The following is a 20,280-nucleotide window of genomic DNA, read 5'->3' as shown; positions in this document are numbered from 1 at the left end:
CGTTGTATGTTGGGACTGCCTACTCAAAAGATTTCTACTACCTCATCCTGATCAATACACCTTCGTAAGGCAGTTTGGCCACTGAATATGGCTGTCCCCAGAAAGCAGTCACTTCCTTGTTACATACTAGAAGTCTCCAGAAAAGAAGAACCAATAGTTTGTGTGTATATAAACAGATGTATTATAAGAAAATGACTCACATGATTATGGAGGCTGGAAGGTCCCCTAATCTGCCATTTGCAAGGTGGAGACCCAGGAGAGCCAGTGGTATAATTCCAGTCTAAATCCGAAGGCCCAAAAACCAAGAGAACTGATGGTATATGTTCCAGTCCAGAAACAAGTAAGGACTCACGTTCTAGCTTGAAGACAGGCAGACAGAATGAATTCTCCCTTAACCCAACTTTTGTTCTATTCGGGTCTCCAACATTGGACAGGGCAGTTTACTTAACTGAGTCTACTCAGTCAAATAGTAATCTCATCAAGGAACACCCTCCGATGGACCCAAAATGATGTTTAACCAAGTATCTGGGGACCTTGTGCCCCAGTCAAATTGACATGTAAAATTAACTATCATAGCTGCCAGTGGTGCAGTGATCAGAATGAGAAGGGCTGGAGATAGTATTGTGTAGATGTATTCTGAAAATTCAGTATTCTGCCCCGACTAGCGCTAGGTGCGATGTTATCTTTGCTGTAACAACATTCACAGTCCTGCCTTGTTGCTGCGACTTCCAGGTGGCAGTCTGGCCAAAGGAGGCTAGAATATTCTCATTCAGTTCTGGTTCAGGCACCTGAATTCTCATGTTGGTTTGACATGATCCTATATCATGACATTTGGAAAAAGAATCACCCTTGGAGCCTTTGTCTCAAAGGAAAATGGGCAAGTACAACTCTCCCAAACTATTGCAGACTCCTTAAACTTGAGTGACTGCTGGCTTTGACATCTGCTCCTAGATGGCTCTCACCATAATTTAGTATTTAACCTACTGAGAAGTCTATCAGAAGCTTCAGGTGCCGTTTCCGCTCCCATACCTCTCCTGCAAAACACGTCACAACCTGTAGATGTCTCCCTAATCCCCATTCTAATAGTTGTTGCTCTGTTTTCTTGTGGGGTGGACTAATGCCACGCGGCTGGTGCTGTGGACCTGTGGGAGAGTTTGGGCCAACTGCCATTAGGCAGTCTTTCCAAAAATAAGGACTGGTTTCAATTATTCTAAGTTAAGGGGAACTCTGAAGCCTTCCAGGTGCCCCGGTGGCCTCAGTGACACTGTCAACCTATTCCCTGAATAATATAAGTCCTCCTTGGGAGGCCCCAACAGCTGTAAACAGGTATCACATATGCCCTCAGGACTATACCTTCTGTGTGGAAGCCAGGCATTAGCTTGCCCCCCTCCCTGAAAACACGGTACCTTGCACCATAGGGAGGACCATTAGCAACTTTTAAATGTTTAAGGAAGCACCACCATTGGATCATGTATCCCTGAGATGACTGTGGAGATTGTGCCAAAATTAGGCTACCTTTGGTTATGTGGAGGAGCTTTGTGGAGGGGTGGCTTATTTATACACATTCTGCAAGAAGTTATCCCTATCTTGAGAGTCATCTTATTTGAAATGTTGATACGAAATTTGCCCCTGACTTTAGCTGAAGCCACCAATGATACCATCTCAGCCCCGAAAGACATTCAGGGGAGCCTCAGCTCATTGGCCAATGTGGTTATGGATGGTAGAATGGCCCTCGTCTTCTCTGTGGGCCAAGGTAGGTCTCCAATCACAAGTATATCCTGCTGTACCTGAATTAATCCCTCAGGCTGTGTATAGAGCCAATACAGGAATTAGAGAATGCCACCGGATTTCTAAGGCAGACCTTGATAGCTTATGGTTGGGGTTTTTTTGGATGTCGTTTTTCTAACTATTTGAGTTCTGGCCCTTGATCGAGTTCTGACCAATTCTGTAGATTGGTCTCATCCTGTTGCTTGAAGTTCTGTTGATAGAATGCTAATTAAATTCTGTATGAAACCATTAGAAGGGATTTGGTCCCATTTCTGTCAGATTAATCAGCGGCCAGTAGAAAATTCATCAGAAGTCATCTGTACAAGTTGTTGTGAGGGCTGGAAGAGGAGTAACTTAAAGCATGGGAGCCTGAGAGGTTCTCATATAGGAAGTGAAGCCTGTTTGATCTGAGCCATGAATGAGAACTAGTGCCACGTGTGTCCATTTTACAGATGTGGAACCTAAGGCACAGAAGTTAAATAAGTTGCCAACGTTACTGAGTTTAGGAGTGGGAAGTCAAGGTTTAAATCTCTTCCCCGCCAGATATAGCGATTGCTACTCACTGTTTCAGGCATAAGACTGAGACCACCAGTCAAAGAAGAATTGAGAAAAATTTGGCATTAGCTTTAGATATTTTTCTTAAATTGACTAGTTAAGTGATCTACAGAGTTGGTGATTGTGAGTTTGAAGTCTGGGTGAAGAACCCTAGGACTTTCTATGAGCCAATCTTTGAAAACGATATTTAGAAAAAAAATTTTTAAATAAAACTGAAATATTTTCAACAATAAGATTTAAAGAAGAATAAAGCGAACCACCTTAAGATAAACTACCAATACAATTGAAGTCCTTAATCAGGACTTCTTATCCTTATCAGGTCCTTATCCTTCATGAGGTCCTACTCCCTGCACTCCCAGAAGTAACTACTACCCTGAATTTGCTATTTATTATTCCTATGCATTTTCTTCATGTCCATCCATTAATATATGTTATTGTTTTATATGTTTTAAAACTATGCATGGTATTTGGTTAAGGATTCCCAAGAGTAGCCCGAGGTTCACAGACCTGCTAGAAGGACTCACAGGACTCAGCATTGTTGTTGGACTCACAGCTAAGATTTATTATAGCAATGTAGTAAGGACACATGGGATCATAAGAGAAAAATACACAAGCGGAGTCTGAAAGAATCCATGTATAGTATTTCTTATGCTTCTCCCTCTAACTGAGGGGTTGCACTAAGCGCACTTTCCCCCCAGCAAGGAAAATGCAGCTTATGTACCATGTTTCTGTCTAGGGAATCTGTTGGAGACTCAGCACTCACAGTTTTATTGAGGGTTGGTGTGTGGACACCCTCTCCTAGCATATACCAAAATTCCAGACTCCCAGAAGAAAAGCAGGTGTTCAGAATAAATCGCATTGTGTTCAGTCTGTGCACAGTCTACACTGATTAATTGGAATTCTAATGTAGAAAGAGCTGTCCTCTCTCCTCCATTTATTCAATTACATCAGTATGAACTCATGGGTTTTTATTCAGTGGCTTGTAATACTACTTTTTTCGCACTCAATATATAATCATGCACACACATTTAAAATTATATATATAATTTTTATTTTTTTAAGGGCGGGTGTCCATTGCTCTAGATCTCCCGTCCTTTTTGCGGAGTCCTCGCTTGGCGGCCGGAACCTTTTTTTGGCTCTCAGGCTGTCCGGGGAAATTTTAGGCGGTGACACCTATCAACTGACAGGAGACCCAATAGATAAGAGCGTGGGGCTAGGGGATTGAGGGGAGGGAGGCAAGGAGGGGGAGGAAATAGAAGGGTGCGGGGCGGAGCCAGGGAGCTCCACGGCCTGTGGGACCCGTGATAGGCCCAGGGCCTGGACCAAACTCAGGGCTGCGCTGTAGCGGGTGGTGGCCGGAGAGTAAGGGGTAGGTCCCATATCGCTTCTGGAATGCTGCTAGAGGTGAGAGACCGAAAGCGTGGCCGCGGTTGGGCAGAGAGGGGGCGGGGAGGGGGCGGGGCCTCGACTGCGTCCGTCTCACGGGGCGGGGTTGAGTCTGCGGAGGAGCCAACGGCAGGTCCAACGGCAGGCTGTCAGCGGCCTCCGCGCGTCCCCGCCCACGCTTCCCGGCCTGCTATTCCGGGCGTCTGGGGTCTGTCGGTCTCCCCGCCTCCCCGTGGGTTTTGTCGCCCTGTTTCTTTAGTTTTCGTGGCTTGCTTCCGAGTCCTCCGCAGTCTCGCTCTCTCCACTCCCACCCGCCGCCTCCGTCTCCCTAGCCTGGGTCATTCTCCCGTGCTTCGGTGTCCCAAGACCTGAGGGCTGCCCGGCGCCCAGCTCTGCCCGGAGAGATGGAGGAGCCGGGGTCCCGCGAAGGTGAGCGGGGCTGCGACACTGCAGAGATTCCCCAAAACTGGGGCACTGTGAGTGTGGGGACAGGTTCGGCGGCACCGTCTGGGCTTAGGAAATCCAGTCTGGGGGAGAATATTGAGTCAGAGCCACGCAGTCGACTAGGATCTCAGACGTGGCCAGAGTATTCTTGGCTGGTCTATTTTTGTTTTCCTTCCAGTGAAGCCAGACCTAAACCTTAGAGTTACCATTTAGAGATGAAAGGGAACTGAGCTTGGGGCAACCCTTCTTTCTAGAGAGGGGTGTGGGGATCATGGAGAGTCCCCAGCTGGAACTTAAGGGACCTGAATTTTGGTCCAGGTTTGCTGTTCCCCACTGTAGGCCTGAGTTTTCCCTGTGTACAGTGAGAGGGGTTTGGAGTACTAGATCTCCAAAGGCGTGACAAAGGATGGGTGCTGTTTAAGTATGAGTTGTAAGGAGTAAATGAGTTAGGAAGGCTTCCTTCTGGGGTTCACTGGAAGCTGCCTGGTGCACTGAATTAACTGGAGTCTTTGGAATTACATTGTTCATTACAGTGCCGAGAAATCGGTGGCATTATCCCCTTTACAAGTGAGGAAACAGAGGTACAGAAGTAAGTCAGACTTCAAAGTCCAGGCCCCACTATACTCTTTCCCATTAAGAGAGCAGGGAGGACTTGATTGATAGGTGATCATATGGAGCAGCAATTAATAACTCGTGTTCTCGGCTAAAATGACCAACTCCAAAGCAGAACTCTTATCTGATTCTTCTCTATCCTTTGTTTCCAGTATATAGTTTGTGTGAGCCACTGTCATCAACATGTTCAGCATAATCATAATTCATAAAAATTAATAAATAATAACAAGTAACGATAGTGATTCCAGTTGTTGTAGGGATAGCAAAGCCATAAGTGAAATTGTGAAGACCTCAAAATTTATAATACTTTTACTTATATAGTGCTTTAAAGTTTATAAGGCACTTTTGAGTAGTTCTTCATATTGGTCATCTTAGGTAGCTATTACCCGCATTTTACAAACAAGGAGTCCAGGACCGGGAGAGATTAAGTGACTCAAGCAAGGTCACACAGAAGTGTAGCTGGGATGCCAATGAGGTCCTCTTTGACAAGCTGTGCTTCTGCTTTGGTGCTCTCCCCCTTTCCTCTCCCTTTCCTTTTTCCTAGTCCCATCTCCCCACTCCATGCTTATCGCCCAGAGAATTTCTCTTTCCATGTTAACTAATAATCATGTGTTGATTGACGATTAACAGTGTTGGTAGTAACTCATAATTAGAGAGTTGGCTCATAAGAATTCAAAATTTGATCTTTCCCAGAGACATAGAGGGATTTAAATGCTTTTAAGAAGGAGAGTTGTTAACTATTATCATCATCATCACCCACGGATTTCAAGGAATAAAACTGCAGTTGACCCTTGAACAACACAGGTTTGATCTTCATGGTCTCACTTATATAAGCATTTCTTTTCATAGATATAGTACAGTACTATAAATGCATTTTCTCTGACTTGTGATTTTAACATTTTTTTCCTCTAACATGATAAGAATACAGTATATAATACATATAACATACAAATTATGTATTAATTGACTTTATGTTATTGGTAAAGCTTCCAGTCAAGTGTAGTATATTCATAGTTAAGTTTTGGGGGAGTCAAAAGTTATACATGAATTTATGACTGCCAGGGTGGGGGTGGTCAGCACCCCTGGTCGCTGTGTTGTTGAAAAGTCAAGTGTAGAATGTGTATTGATTGACAGTCTGAAAATAATAACCACCATATATTGAGCTCATACTATGTCATGGGCTCTGTAACAGCCACTTTAACTTATTAATTTAATTCTCTCAGCAACTTACTGCATTTTATACATGAAGATCCTGAAGCCTTAGGAAAGTTAAATAACAGATCCAAGGTCATGTAGTCCCTAGTGTTGCCCAAATCCTGTGTTCTTAACCATTAAAACAGCTTGGCTCCAGGATAGATGTTTACTTAGAAAAAGCCGGATCCTCTGTGGAGGAGAGCCTGAATTGAGGAGAGAGAGGTGTGCTCTAGCACCGTGGGAAGAAGACAGTTCTCACTTGCTTTTCAATTCTGCTACTGAGTGCCTAGAATTGGAGTGAGGAAAGGCTTTTCTTCTGGACCTTGGAGGCCACCCCCCAGCCCAGTCCCCCTCATGATAATGAGCCATGCTTCTTCTTTCTTTTAAGTTAGGAACAAGTGAACACATGAATCATTCCTATGCCGTGGATAAGTTTGTCTTGATTGACACTAGGCAGCTATAGCCAAAAGCAGTACAACTTTTACTTTCCGTTTATTACCTACAGGTTATGTGGGAGATTGGTCTAAAATGCATACTTGATCATGCCATTCCTCTGCCAAAAACTCTTGAGTGGCCCCCTCTCTGTGGGATAAACACCTTAATAAGATACCCAGCCTCTCCTGATCAGTCCCACCTTTGCACTCCACTATAGTCCTACCTCATGACTGGTAGTCCCCACAGTTCACTCTGTTTTCTGTCCTTTATAGGCTTTTCACATCCACTCCCTCTGCCCTTTTCACCCCCTCCAACTGGCTGACCACCCTTTAGGATCCAGCTTGCCCATTCATTCAGTCATTCAACAGATATTCATCAAGTGCCTATCAATTACCAGGCATGGTCCTGGGTATAAGATGTAGCGGAGAATAGAACAGACTAATCCCTGCCCTTCATGGGGCTTCTGTTCTGTAGTTTGTATTAAACAGTATGATCTGGAGGATTAGTGGCATGGCCAAGAGAGCAGAGAGAGGGGAGAGGGAGGAGCAGGGCAGTTGTCAGGGAAGGCCACCTCAATTAGATGACATTTGAACAAAGCTGAAGGAGTTGAGGGAGTAAGCTCTTGGTTATGTGAAAGGAGAATGTACCAGAAAGGCACAGAGTGTAGGATATGAGACGGGAGCTCACTTGGCTGCCCTGATCTGGACAGATGCTCTTTTTCTGTTTTCTTCCACACTCTCACGTTTACCTCTCAAGTGGCACACACCGCATGACGTTGTAATTGTCCGTGTATGTCTGTTTCCCTCACTTGGATGCGGATTTCTTGAAAGCAAGGACTTCTGATTCCTTTCTGTCGCCTCAGCACCTACCTTATGGCCCGACTGGGAGTGGGCACCCAGAAATATTTATTAAATAAATGAATAAAGCCTTGTTTTTATAGCCTGACCATTTTTACAAGTGATTTATAAAGAGAAGGCTGGGATGACAGATGGTGAGAGAGGGGGGAAAAAGAAAAAAGAATTCTAAGCCTGGTTTTGTCTGGCTTAACTCCTGTTTTGGGCCTCTGAGAAGTAGAGTACTTGATTTTCTTTGAGAAGTGTATGTGGAGACTTCCATTTCAGCATTAATGGCTAGCTAACCTGTACCATGGTGGATAAAATATAATAAAATCCCTTAGAGCTGAAATTGCAAGGAAATACGAGAAATTCCCAGGGGCCTAGAAACCAAGAGTGAACTGAAAACCAGAGTAATTATCCCCTTAACCTGAGCTCAGCTGCCCTCGATGTTCGCTAGTCTCCCCTACCTAGTAGTTAGGGCTTGAACAGACCTGCTGTTGCAGTGATTGCTACGATGGGCCCACATAGGTTAGGTTCTCAGGAACCAAGATCCCTGCGTGAGGCTAGGTCCTTTGCAAGTCCACACCCTTTGATGGGGTGGACTAGGCAAAAAGGATTCTTACTGCTGACATGGAGAGATGACAAAGAAGATTGCCTCATGTCCTAGGCTCTAGTAGAGGGAGGAAGTTTCCCCAGAGAATCCTTAACCACGGGCATTTCCACATGTGGATTTGGATTTATATTTACATTACCCAAATGGCCTAAGAACTCCAAAGAAATTGACATTAGAAACAGTCCAGGCCGGTGTTACCCCTGGACGCCTGGCAGAAGTACATGCACGAATCTCTGGAGAAACATGCTAGGCACTGGCTGTGTCAGATTTCCATAGAGTCTGGAGGATAGATTTGTTCCATGAGCATGTGTATTGCTTGCTTTATGCTTTTGAGACCATGAATGTGACTTTGGATTAAAAAAATAAACATTTGAGTAAGTCTCTCCCTCCCTGTGTGTGATCTCCAGAAATGGGTTGATGGAGCGGAACTTGTACGCAGGGCAGCATTTGGGGGACGGACACACATTTAGCTGCCTCCTATCCTTACAGAGGTCATGGAAGAAGTGACATCGTGCTCCTCCAACAGCCCTCTGTTCCAGCAGGAAGACAAGAGAGGGGTCACCTACCGGATCCCAGCCCTGCTCTACATCCCCCCCACCCACACCTTCCTGGCCTTTGCAGAGAAGCGCTCCACGAGCAGGGACGAGGACGCTCTCCACCTGGTGCTGAGGCGAGGGTTGAGGACTGGGCACTCGGTACAGGTGACTCCTCATCCCAGATCTGGCTCCGAGCCTCAGTCTCTCTCCACATTGCTTAGACTGCTTGAGGGTCTCTGCCCTTTCCTGTCCGCTCTGGAAAAGCCCTGTGTGGAAGGAAGGAAAAACAAGCCCCCCAAAACAGTAAAAGCAATGGCTCTCACTTAACTGAGTACATCTGTGTGCCAGGCCCATTTTGGATCCTCAATAGTTCCTCTGTGACATAGGAACGGTGGTCAGTCACATTTCACAGATAAGGAAACTGAGGCACAGAGACATTCCCACATGTTCAAGGTCACACAACTATAATGAAGCAGCAGACGCAGGCTTTAAACTCCATCTCGGATTCCAGGGGCCTCCGCGGTTCATTCAGATTCAGCTAACACGCGGTGTGCTTTTTGTTCACATTCTCTTTTGTTCTTACAAGTCACCCAGGGAAGTAAGCACTGTTAGTCCAGTTTTCTGGTGAGGGATCCTGGTCCTCCAGGAGGTAGGTAGCTTGTTCAAGACCACAGCTAGCAGATGGTGGGGGTAAGGAAAAAAATGATCCTCGTTTTCCTGCGTGTTTTATGTGAGGCGCATAGCAGCCCCATAGTACAGGCGGAAATAGGATTAAAGTGGTTTGCCTCAGGCACAGGCATCTCAAGCAACAGAGCTGGCTTTGGAGTTCTCACCTCTAAGGGGCTCATCTTCACTGAATTTTTTAGAGGAGAGTGATTGCTGCCTCTGGGACTCTGGGACTCCCATTTGTCTTTTCTCCTGCAGAGCTGGCTCAAGTGTGGATCAATGAGACAATGAATTTGAGAGTCTTTTGTAAACAAACAAACAAACAAACATAGATGTCTTTGTAATAGGCCTTCTCATCCCCCTAACCTGCCCTGATTTTCTACCCACAGAAACATGACCACTTCTTACCAGACCATGCCTGTCCCATCACCTCACTGCCCAACTGTCTCACATTCACAGACCTGTACATTTTAATCCTTCTCCCTTCTCTGTATTTTATCACTTTCATTCTCTGACTTACCTGATTGTAGAATCTTGAAGTTAGAAGAATGATCAGCCGAAGTTAGAAGAATGATCAGCCTAACTTCTTGCCCAGTGCAGAGATCTTCTGTATTCCCTTGGTAGCTACTAAGAGCTTAGTTAGGGGTTAAGCCCATGGCTTTGAAGTCAGGCAAGACCTAACCATTTAATGGCCGTGTGACCTTGGATTTGACTCTTCTCTGTTTCATCATCTGTAAAATGTAATTAATAATAGCAGTTACATAGTTGGAACTCAACATTAGTCATCTTCCATAAAGGGTCTGCTTACACAACATCTTGAGTGAGGAACTTGATCCTGTGGCAACTGTTAACTTTTGTTTTGGTAGAGAGACAAACTATACTTCTCTCAAATCACCCATTGGTCTTCTGGGACATCTCATCTATATATAACCTGAGACCTCTTTTCCAGAGAATGCTCTTTGATGTTCATACCCTCCGGGTCTTCTGATTTGGGGGCTCACCAGCTTTAGTCCTTTTAGTGGCTTGTGGGGCCACAGTCTTGATTTGGTTTCTCGTCCCATGAAAGCCATGATTACTGTCTTTGGGATTTGATCTGGGATGTCAGTGTCTTTTTTCATAGCCTGACCAGCTCAGCAGTGAGGCTGCTATCCCATTTTGTAACCTTTCTTTAAAGCAATTTTAATATAAAGAAGCATCTGCTTTAGTCAACACAGGGTGACTAACATCAAGTAGATGGTCAGCTAAAACCTCTGAATCCTTTTCACTTTTGCTGTTTTTTAAAAACAATTTTTAATTATAGTAAAATACACCTAACATAAAATTTTCTATCTTAACCATTTTAAGTGTTCGTTGCAGTATTGCTAACTAGAGGCACACTGTCGTGCACCAGATCTCTAGAGCTTTTCCATCATGCATGACCACTACTTTATATGCTTTGGACAACTCCTCATTTCCTCTTCCCCCAGCCCCTAACGACCACCTTTCTTCTTTGCTATTATGAGTTTTTAGATAACACATATAAGTAGACTCATCCAGTATTTGCCTTTTTGTGATTGGTTTATTTCACTTAGCATAATGTCCTGAAAGTTCATTTGTGTGGTAGTATGTGACAGGATTTCTTTTTTTTTTTAGAAAAAAAAAAAATTTTTTTTTTAAGATTTATTTATTTATTTATTTATTTGACAGACAGAGATCACAAGGAGGCTGAGAGGCAGGCAGAGAGAGGGGAGGGGGGAAGAAGGCTCCCTGCGGAGCAGAGAGCCCGATGTGGGGCTCGATCCCAGGACCCTGGGATCATGACCTGAGCCGAAGGCAGAGGCTTTAACCCACTGAGCCACCCAGGCGCCCCCCAAGGATTTCTTTCTTTTTTAAGGCGAATAATATTCTGTTGTGTTTGTATACCGAATTTTGTTTACCCACCCATCTGTTGATGTACATTTGGGTTCCCCCACCTTTTAGTTATTGTGAGTAATGCTGCTATGAACGTGGGAATGCACATATCTCCTGCTTTTAATTCTTTTGGGTAGATATCTAGAAGTGGAATTATTGGGTCATGTGGTGATTCCATTTTTAATATTTTGAGGACCTTCCATGCTGTTTGCCACGATGACTTGACCATCTTATATTCCCACCAAGGCTGTACAGGGTGCCAATTTCTCCATATCCTTGCTAGTACTTATTATTATTTTTTATTTTATTTAAGATTTTATTTATTTACTTGACAGAGAGCGGGATCACAAATAGGCAGAGCAGGAGGCAGAGAAAGAGGAGGAAACAGGCTCCTGTGCTGAGCAGAGAGCCTGATGCAGGGCTCGATCCCAGGACTCGGGGATCATAACCTGAGCCGAAGGCAGAGGCTTAACCCACTGAGCTACCCAGGTGCCGCATTATTTATTTTTGATAGTAGCCATCCTAGTAGATATGAGGTGATATCTCATCGTGGTTTTGATTTCCATTTCCCTAATTATTAGTGATACTGAGTATCTATCTTTTCATTATGCTTGTTGGCCATTATGTTTGCTGTTTTTTTTTTAAGATTTTATTTACTTATGCAGGAATTAAATGTTTTATTTCACATACATTCATGTGGCATATATGATATAAAATGCTATAAAAAGATATATATCCCATTCTTGCTGCCCTGCTTCCTATAGGTTGTCACGATTGTTTCTTATCTACCCTTCTAGTGCTGCTTCTTACAGAAACAAAGAAATATGAGTGTATATTCTTAATGCTCCCCTTTGAAACTTTTTAACATGAAGTGATAACACATAGATAGAAAACATAAAACATAAATGACCATGCACAATACATGAATGTTATCCCTGTGAATTGAGAAAGCCAACACTTGTGGACTCATCACTTAAGCTCAAGACATAGAATATTACCAGTGCCTCAGAAACTTCTCTTATCCTCCCTCTCTTTCTCGAGGGTAATTACTATCCTGATTTATAGCTCTAGAGCTTAGTTTTTTTTTTTTTTAAAGATTTTATTTATTTATTTGAAACAGAGAGAGAGAGATCACAAGTATGCAGAGAGGCAGGCATAGAGAGAGAGAGGAGAAAGCAGGCTCCCCGCTGAGCAGAGAGCCCGATGTGGGCCTCGATCCCAGGACCCTGAGATCATGACCTGAGCCGAAGGCAGAGGCTTTAACCCACTGAGCCACCCAGGCGCCCTAGAGCTTAGTTTTGATTGTCGTTGTTGTTGCTTTTTAAAGTAGACTCTACACTCAACATGGGGCTTGAACTCATGACCTTATCAACAATCACTTGCTCTACTGACTGAGCCAGCCGGGTGCCCCAGTTTTGCCTGTTTTTCATCTTTATTCTTTATGTTTGTCTTCTTTTGTTCAGTATTTTTGAGGTTTATCTGAACTGTTGTGTACAGGCCACTCTGAATATTCTTGTACGTGTTTTTGCTATGGCGTATGTGCATTTTTGGTGGGTTTCTATCTAGAAATGATGTTACTGGATCATAGGGTAGGTTTATGTTCCACTTCAGTAGATAATGCCATCTAGTTTTCTAGAGTGGTGGTCGTGAGAGCTGGTATACATCTGTGCATTTAGCTCTTTAAAGTTCCGTCATAAAGCACGGGGGTTTACCAGGGCCCCCAAATTTTTGTTCTCCTAGCCCCATATGGCTGTCAAACAAATTGTTCAGCTTCTCAGCTTTTCAGTTCTCTCTTTGAGAATCAGCAGAGACATGCTAAAAGGAAAAGAGACTTGAAATACCAGGCCAATCTGTCTGAATGAACTTCTCTCTGTTCTTGGCCTATAACTTTTCATTGTCTTATTTCCTCTCTGGTGCTTTTAACCAGATGTTTTGCTTTAAGGTTTTATCTGTCCTCACTAGTCTCAGTGGGAAGCTTGGTTCAAATTACCTAGTTTGCTGTTAAGGATTTTTCTTCTTATTTCTTATGCAAAAAGTAGCATACTACATACATTGGCCTGTACTTTGTTCTTTTAACAATATATTATGGAGATCTTTCTATCTCAATGTGCAGAGGCCTTCCTTATTCTTTTTTCATCTTTTGCATTGGGTGTTCATTTAACCAGTCCCCTGTTAATGGATATTTGGATGCAGAATATTTTGATGTTCCAAGCAATGCCACAGTGAGTAATCTTGTATATACTTAATTAGATGAGCAGAGATATTTTAGGATAAATTTCCAGAATTGGGCATGCTGGAAAAGGATAAATGCATCTGGAATTTTGATATACCCTACATAAATACTGAACCATTTTGCACTTCAGTCCATGTAAGGGGGTGCCTGTTTCTTCACATTTTTGCAACAGAATAGTGTCAAAGTTCATGATGTGTTCATGATGTTGCCAGTTTATTAGATGAAAAGTATGACATCAATTTAATTTGCTTTTCTCTTTTATCTGTGAAGTTAAACATATTTTCATTGTTTTTTCCTCTTTCTGTGAGTTGCCTGATCTTGCTCTTTGCCCATTTTAGTTGGGTTTCTGGAAATTTTCTTACCAATTTCCTTTTTTTTTTTTTTTTAAGATTTTTATTTATTTATTTGACAGAGAGAGACAGAGGAGGAACACAAGCAAGGGGAGTGGGAGAGGGAGAGCAGGCTTCCCGAGAAGCAGGGGAGCCCAATGTGGGGCTCAATCCCAAGACCCTGGGATCATGACCTGAGCCGAAGGCAGAGGCTTAACCGACTGAGCCACCCAGGAGCCCCTCTTACCAATTTCTAATAAAGTTTTTAAAATATATTAAGGAAATCAGGCCTTTCTTTGTGATACGTCTTGTTAGGCATTATCTCATTTTAGCCTTACACCAACTCCTTTGTGAGCATGTTATTACTGTGTGAGCATGTCACTACATTTTCCATTTAACTGATGAAGAAATTGAAGTAAAGTAAGTTTAAGTAACTTGCCCAACGTCTCACAAAAAGTGATAAAGCCTGCTTCGACCTAGTTATCTCTGACTCCTTGCTTGAGTTTTTAATGACAGTGTTATGAATTGTCTTCCCAGGATAGTAGAAGGAAAAAAAAATCTTTGTTTTAAATTTCCCTTTATTTGGGGCGCCTGGGTGGCTCAGTGGGTTAAGCTTCTGCCTTCAGCTCAGGTCATGATCTCAGGGTCCTGGGATCGAGTTCCGCATCTGGCTCTCTGCTCAGCAGGGAGCCTGCTTCCTCCTCTCTCTGCCTGCCTCTCTGCCTACTTGTGATCTCTGTCTGCCAAATAAATAAATGAAATCTTAAAAAAAAAATTTCCCTTTATTTGCCTAAATTCTGTATTTGTCCACCTTGCTTGCTTTTCTTCATTTTCTTTTCTTTTCTTTTTTTTGCCCCCTCTTCCTTCCTTTTTTCTTACTTTTAAAAAATATTTATTTGGCTCCTATCATGTGCTAGGTACTAGAAATACAAAATCAGAATAATTTGATTTCTGTCCTCAAAAGACTCATAAGGAAGGAAGGAAGTCAGTCACATAAAAAATTATGATTATTATATAATAAGTGCTATAACTCTTCTGTATGTACAAAGAGGAAGCCACCAATTGCTTTTGGGAGGGATGGGGGGAGGAAGTTTCATAGACTGCTTTACGAAGGTGGTGACTTTTGAGTTTGGAGGGTGAATTGGGCATCTAGACAAAGTGTGGAAGAGTGTTCTAGACAGAGGACAGCATATACATTATCTAGTGTTGCCTCTTCGCAGCTTTATAAATTGTCCTGTAATATTTGAGAATTAGTGACTATTGGTGAATATGACATGATTTCATAGGTTCTAATACCAGTTACTTTTTATCACTGAAAAATGATGCTTTCAGTGAGCCTCATGTCTTCCTCTTAGTCTCTCACTCCTGCTCTCTCTCCCTTCGCCTCGTCTAGTGGGGACCCCTGCTGCCGTTGATGGAAGCCACACTACCCGGGCATCGGACCATGAACCCCTGTCCTGTGTGGGAGCAGAAGAGTGGCTGCGTGTACCTATTCTTCATCTGTGTGCGGGGCCACGTCACCGAGCGTCAGCAGGTCGTGTCAGGCAGGAATGCGGCCCGCCTCTGCTTCATCTGCAGTCGGGACGCTGGCTGTTCGTGGAGCGAGGTGAGGGACCTGACTGAAGAGGTTATTGGCACCGAGGTGAGGCGCTGGGCCACATTTGCTGTGGGCCCGGGTCATGGGATCCAGCTGCAGTCGGGGAGGCTGGTCATCCCTGCATATGCCTACTACATCCCTTACTGGTTCTTTTGCTTCCGGCTACCATGTAAAGCCAAGCCTCATTCCCTGATGATCTACAGTGATGACCTGGGGGCCACCTGGCACCATGGCAGCCTCATTAAGCCCATGGCAACCGTGGAGTGTGAAGTGGCAGAAGTGACTGGGAGGGCGGGCGACCCTGTGCTGTATTGCAGCGCCCGGACACCAAACAGGTGCCGGGCAGAGGCTTTCAGCGTTAACCATGGTGAATACTTTCAGAGACCAGCCCTGAGCCCTCAGCTCTGTGAGCCCCCGCATGGCTGCCAAGGCAGTGTGGTGAGTTTCCGGCCCATGGAGATCCTTCAAGGGTGCCAGGACCCTAATGGCAAAGATGCTCCTACCGGTCAGCAGAGCCCTCTGCTGGACAGCTCACCGAGGCTAGAGCAGGAAGCCGGCCCACTGTCCGAGTCTTGGCTCTTGTACTCACACCCAACCAGTAAGAAGCGGAGGGTCAACTTAGGCATCTACCTCAACCAGACCCCCTTGGGGGCTGCCTGCTGGTCCCGCCCGTGGATCTTGCACTGCGGGCCCTGTGGCTACTCTGATTTGGCTGCTTTGGAAAAGGAGGGCTTGTTTGGGTGTTTGTTTGAGTGTGGGACCAAACGAGAGTGTGAGCAGATTGCCTTCCGCCTGTTTACAGACCGAGAGATCCTGAGCCACATGCACGAGGACTGCTGCAGCCTTGGTAGGAGCTCTGAGCCAACTGAAAGCTAAAATTGACTTAGGACCCAAATTTCCATAGAAAGGAAACCACAGAAGGCAACCACAGCCAGGATAATGGAGGCCGGATTAACAGAGGTGGTTGAAGTCTACAGAGAATCCAAAACTTCATATTCTGCACTCCACATTTTTTCTCTTCTCCCACAAAGAGCAAAAGGAAAATTATGCCATAGCTACTGCAGTGGGGAGAACTATGAGTTGGGAAACAATAATGTGGTCCTGGTTGTGCCCCTGGCTTGCTTTGGGACCTTGGACATGTCCCCCGAACTCTTCGGGCCTCAGGTTTCCCATTTGTAAAATGAGAGGATTGGTGCTGTGATTTTTCTTCTTTCCATTCTTAGGAAAGGCAGAGTGCCCGCATGCTTCACAATCAACAGGTCCTGGCTGCTTGGGTCTCTGATAGGACTCTGATCTCGAAGTGGAAGTCAGAGGACTCAGCTTTTTCAATGACTCACCACTTGTCCAGGTGTGAGACCTGGGCAGGTGTGAGGAATTGGGCAGAACAGTAGAATCATGAGGTCACCTTCCTTCTCCAGCTTTGCAGCTCTGCTCAATCTTCCCTTCCTCCTCCAGAACCCTTATTTCCTGGGGAGAAAATGGGAAATGCAAGGCCAGTGACCCCTGATAATGGTACTTATTGTTTCTGAGGGCGTTACTCTTATGAAAGATGAACCTGAAGTTCATGTACTAGAATGGTTCCTGATGAGAAAAGGTCGTAGATTAGGACTCTAAAGCATTGGCTAGAACTTCCCATGGTCTCTGCCCTCAAAGAGCTCACAGTTCACGGGGCTAGAAGTGGAGAGAATTCAAGAAAACCGATGCAGCTGGTTTATAGATGTTGGGCCTTAAGTTGGGGTTATGGTAGCTCCTGACAGCATTGTCTTAGTCACATCTTCATTGTGCTTGGAGTCAGCTGCCAGGGCTTGGCTGGCCACTGGGTTCCCCCCACGTCTGTTTTTCTCAGAATATTGTTCTGGCCTAGCCACTCCTCTACTCATGGAGAAGGTCTTCACCATGAGGAAGGTCTCCAGACCCTAGACCTCTGAATCAAGCCAATTTTTTTTTGTACCTATTACAATCACTCTTTGTGAAGTAGGGGTGCCCCTTTGTCTGATGGGTTTGGGGCTGAAATTGACCAAGGCTGGGTGTCTCAGATGATACCAGATGAGTTGCTCTTATTTTAGAATCTTTCCCCCGGAGCCTGTTGCTGTAACAGAAATTCGATCACGAAAGACTTGGTTTTTCAGCCTATTTTAGGAGAAGAAATACCTTCAACTTGTATCAGATAACTAAATTTGGTGCTGAGTAATCGCCCAGAGAGCAAGTCTTAATTGTAGAATATAGCCCAGGAGGCTGGGGGCTGCGGTTGCTCCTGTCATATGGGGGAGAGTCCTCTAGGATGAAAGTAGAGATTAACTTCACCTACATATGGCTTAAGTCCATGGCTTAGAGTGACTTTTTAAAATTCTCTTAGCCTGTCATCCATTTGTCAAAGTTATCCACCCAGTATGCAGTTCTGCTCACTCATTCACTCATTTATACAGTTATCTAAATATTCTTGGGAGCCTGTCTGTAATGTAAGGTGCTTTTTCTGTTGCCATTCCCTGGTTGAAAAGCGTCTGTGGCTCTTCACTGCCTGCCAGAGGGTGTTTTCATTTAGTCTGGCATGTAGGGCCTTCAGTTGTTGGGGGAGATAAGGCGTACTGACCTCTGCTTCTTTGTATGAAGCCCATTGTCAGAGAAGATCTCCGTCAAGCTGGCAGTGGAGGGCGTGGCAGTTGGTGGTACAGGGAGGAACCGGGGAAGGGCAGCCCTCTCCTAAGTCATAGCAGCTTCATGTTCTGCAAATCTTTCCTGAGCATCGTACCCCCAAATAGATAGGAATAGCAGGTATGGCTTCCTTCTCCAACAAGGTCTAAAGGAGGAAGTCACATGCCAGTGCGGACCACAGATGCCCAGGACCAGCACTCAAAAGATGTCTTATCCTTCTCTGAATTGCCCTCCCCTTTGCTTTATGTTTGCTTCTCCTTAGTGATTAGAAGTGAAACTCCTAATAGGCGGAGGGCCTGTGTGCATTGTTCAGGATTGGCAAGAAAAGAGGATTGGGGACAGAGGTAATCCAGAATGAGGCTAAATGGGGGTAGAGCTCAGGGGTAGAGCATTTGGCTGCAGGATGAGGATTTGAGAGAGGAAGAGTGGGCAGTGGCAGCTATGAAGAAAACAGCAGGGCAGGAGTTCCGGCACCTTTAGGAAGAAAGAGAACGTGGCCCAGATAAGAGACCTAGGCCGGAGAGGCAGCGTAGGTGGTGGTTGCTGTGAAGAAGAAATGACAACAGGCTGGGGGTGTCTCCTGACACGTGTGGGGGGAGCCCTGGGGCAGCTGACTCCAAGCTGTGTGACCCACACAGGCCAGCACTTCAGGCTGCAGACTGGTTCCTCCCCGGCCCTGTCACTGGAAGCTGACCTAGCTTATTCACGTTCCAGATGACCAACAGAGACAGCTGTAGGCACTCCTGACTTGTTTGTGCCCATTCCCCGAGGCCTTCAGGGCCCTGGGACCTATCCCGTGACCCTGGTATCCTAACCAAGCCTCTTCCAGGCCCTCTCAGCTTGGGAGAGTGAAAAAGACAGGGCAGGTGATGGCAGCTGTGAAGAAAAGAGGACAGCAGACTGGAGGCCTCTAGTCTAGAGGCTTCTACCTGCTTCTACCCTGTCTCTGGGCCCTTAGAATGGATCCATCTGGCACACATGGCGCATCCCTGGGAGAGCAAGAAAGCACAGGTAGGGGCCACCTCCTGCTGATATGTATCCAGACCCACTCCCACCCCTTCAAGCTGCTGGGCCCGCTCAGGCTCCCCACCTCCCGACGCCCTCACTCCTAGGCCCCTAGTATTCATTTCAGGGCTTTTATTTGGGCGCTTTCCTTGGATCTGTTTCTCCTGGTCATCAGTCTCCCCTCCTGTCCTTTGGGATATCATGCAACAGTAGCCGTAGATAAGAGACATAGCGCCCTGTCTGTTGGGGAACCCGAGGCACCCACAGAGATCAACCTGAGGCTGCCCCACCTCCTCTCCAGGGCAGTAGGCTTCAATACTTCCACTTCAGCCAGCTCAGGCTCTCCAGTCTTCTGCAGTAGGCTGTGCATTTCCCCCACTGCGTTATGCGGTAGGTGTCAAGTCATCCCTTTCTGTGCTCCCACAGTGCCCAGTTGGGGCCCCCCTTTGTTCATTACCATGGGGTGCGGGGTATTATTGTTGTCTGTCTTGTGCCCTCTAGGCCTCCGCTAGGCTGTGAATTCCTTGAGGGCCAAGTCTGTATGAATCCTCTCTCTATCCTTTTTACCTGGAATTACAATAATTTCTTTATTAATATAGGCTTTTTCTGTTGTGTTTGGAATTCCCTGAAGGTAAGGACTGTGCCCGATTCCTCTCTCTGTCCTCTGCCCCTGGCATAGGGCCTGGCACAGAATGGACAGCAGTAAGGCTCTGCTGAATGGATCAAGGAATCAAAGATCCTTGGCCTTCTGGAGCTAAGTGAGAGGGCCGGGGCGAGCCCCCGCAAAGAGAGGAGTAGGTTGCCTCCCTCTGCGGGTTGGATAGCGTTCTAAACCCGCTGAACATGCACCTGAAATGGGTCTTCGCCCTGCTGGCCTGCTTCCAGGTCAGTCCCTAAAGAGCTCTTCTCTGGCTTCAGTTGAGTCCTGCCTGGGTGTTTCAGGATTACAGCCCAAGCCCAAAGCCAAGCCAAGATTTGGGTTTTCATGTCAGTGGTATTTCCCCTCTGTCCCTAATTGGCATTTCTGTAACTGCCCCTCCTCCAGGACTCTGGGACTGACGCCGTGGTTCAGTGTTCTGAGTGTGTCTTGCTCTGTGATCCCAAGTGCTGAAAGTGCCCTCTCTTCTATAGAAACTACCAGAACTCTTGGGAACAAGGGAGGTGAATAAAGAGCTTAATTCTGGTGACTGCTGTTTGTGTGTTTCGTTGTTGTGAAACCATGAGGTGATTATCATCCTAATACTTTCATCTAGTTTGTACCCAGCTTCTTTCGAAAAATGGATTTGAGACCTTTTCTTGCATTTCATAACTTTTTTTTTTAAGATTGATTTTACTTGAGAGAAAGTGAGGACAAATAAAGGGAGTGGTAGGCAAAGGGAGAGGGAGAAGCAGGCTCCTCGTGGAGCAAGGAGCCTGATACAGGACTTGATCCCAGTACCCTGAGATCATGACCAGAGCTAAAAGCAGACACTCAACCGACTGAGCCACCCAGGCACCCCTGGTGCTCAATTTCTTAAATTCCTATTCGGT

The 20,280-nt window shown here is 45.4% G+C and overlaps 1 protein-coding gene across 5 annotated transcripts; it reads left to right on the top strand.

Moving 5' to 3' along the window:
* Positions 1-3,858: 3,858 nt before the first annotated feature.
* On the top strand, positions 3,859-19,937 carry NEU3 (neuraminidase 3). Of its 5 annotated transcripts, none has more exons than XM_032853056.1 (3): positions 3,859-4,137; positions 8,332-8,537; positions 14,890-19,937. In XM_032853056.1, the coding sequence occupies exons 1-3, from the start codon at positions 4,113-4,115 to the stop codon at positions 15,967-15,969; spliced, it is 1,311 nt and encodes a 436-aa protein (XP_032708947.1). In that variant the 5' UTR covers positions 3,859-4,112; the 3' UTR covers positions 15,970-19,937. The 5 variants fall into 5 exon arrangements, with proteins under 5 accessions (XP_032708947.1, XP_032708946.1, XP_032708950.1 ...); XM_032853055.1 differs by having other exon boundaries at positions 8,332-8,543; XM_032853057.1 differs by having other exon boundaries at positions 4,095-4,184; positions 8,332-8,543.
* The last annotated feature ends 343 nt before the right edge of the window (positions 19,938-20,280 follow it).

The sequence above is a fragment of the Lontra canadensis genome, unplaced genomic scaffold (genome assembly GCF_010015895.1).
Source record: "Lontra canadensis isolate GAN:19392208 unplaced genomic scaffold, GSC_riverotter_1.0 scaffold7, whole genome shotgun sequence".
Classification (NCBI taxonomy): Eukaryota; Metazoa; Chordata; class Mammalia; order Carnivora; family Mustelidae; genus Lontra; species Lontra canadensis.
This window is presented reverse-complemented; position numbering and strand designations above follow the sequence as displayed.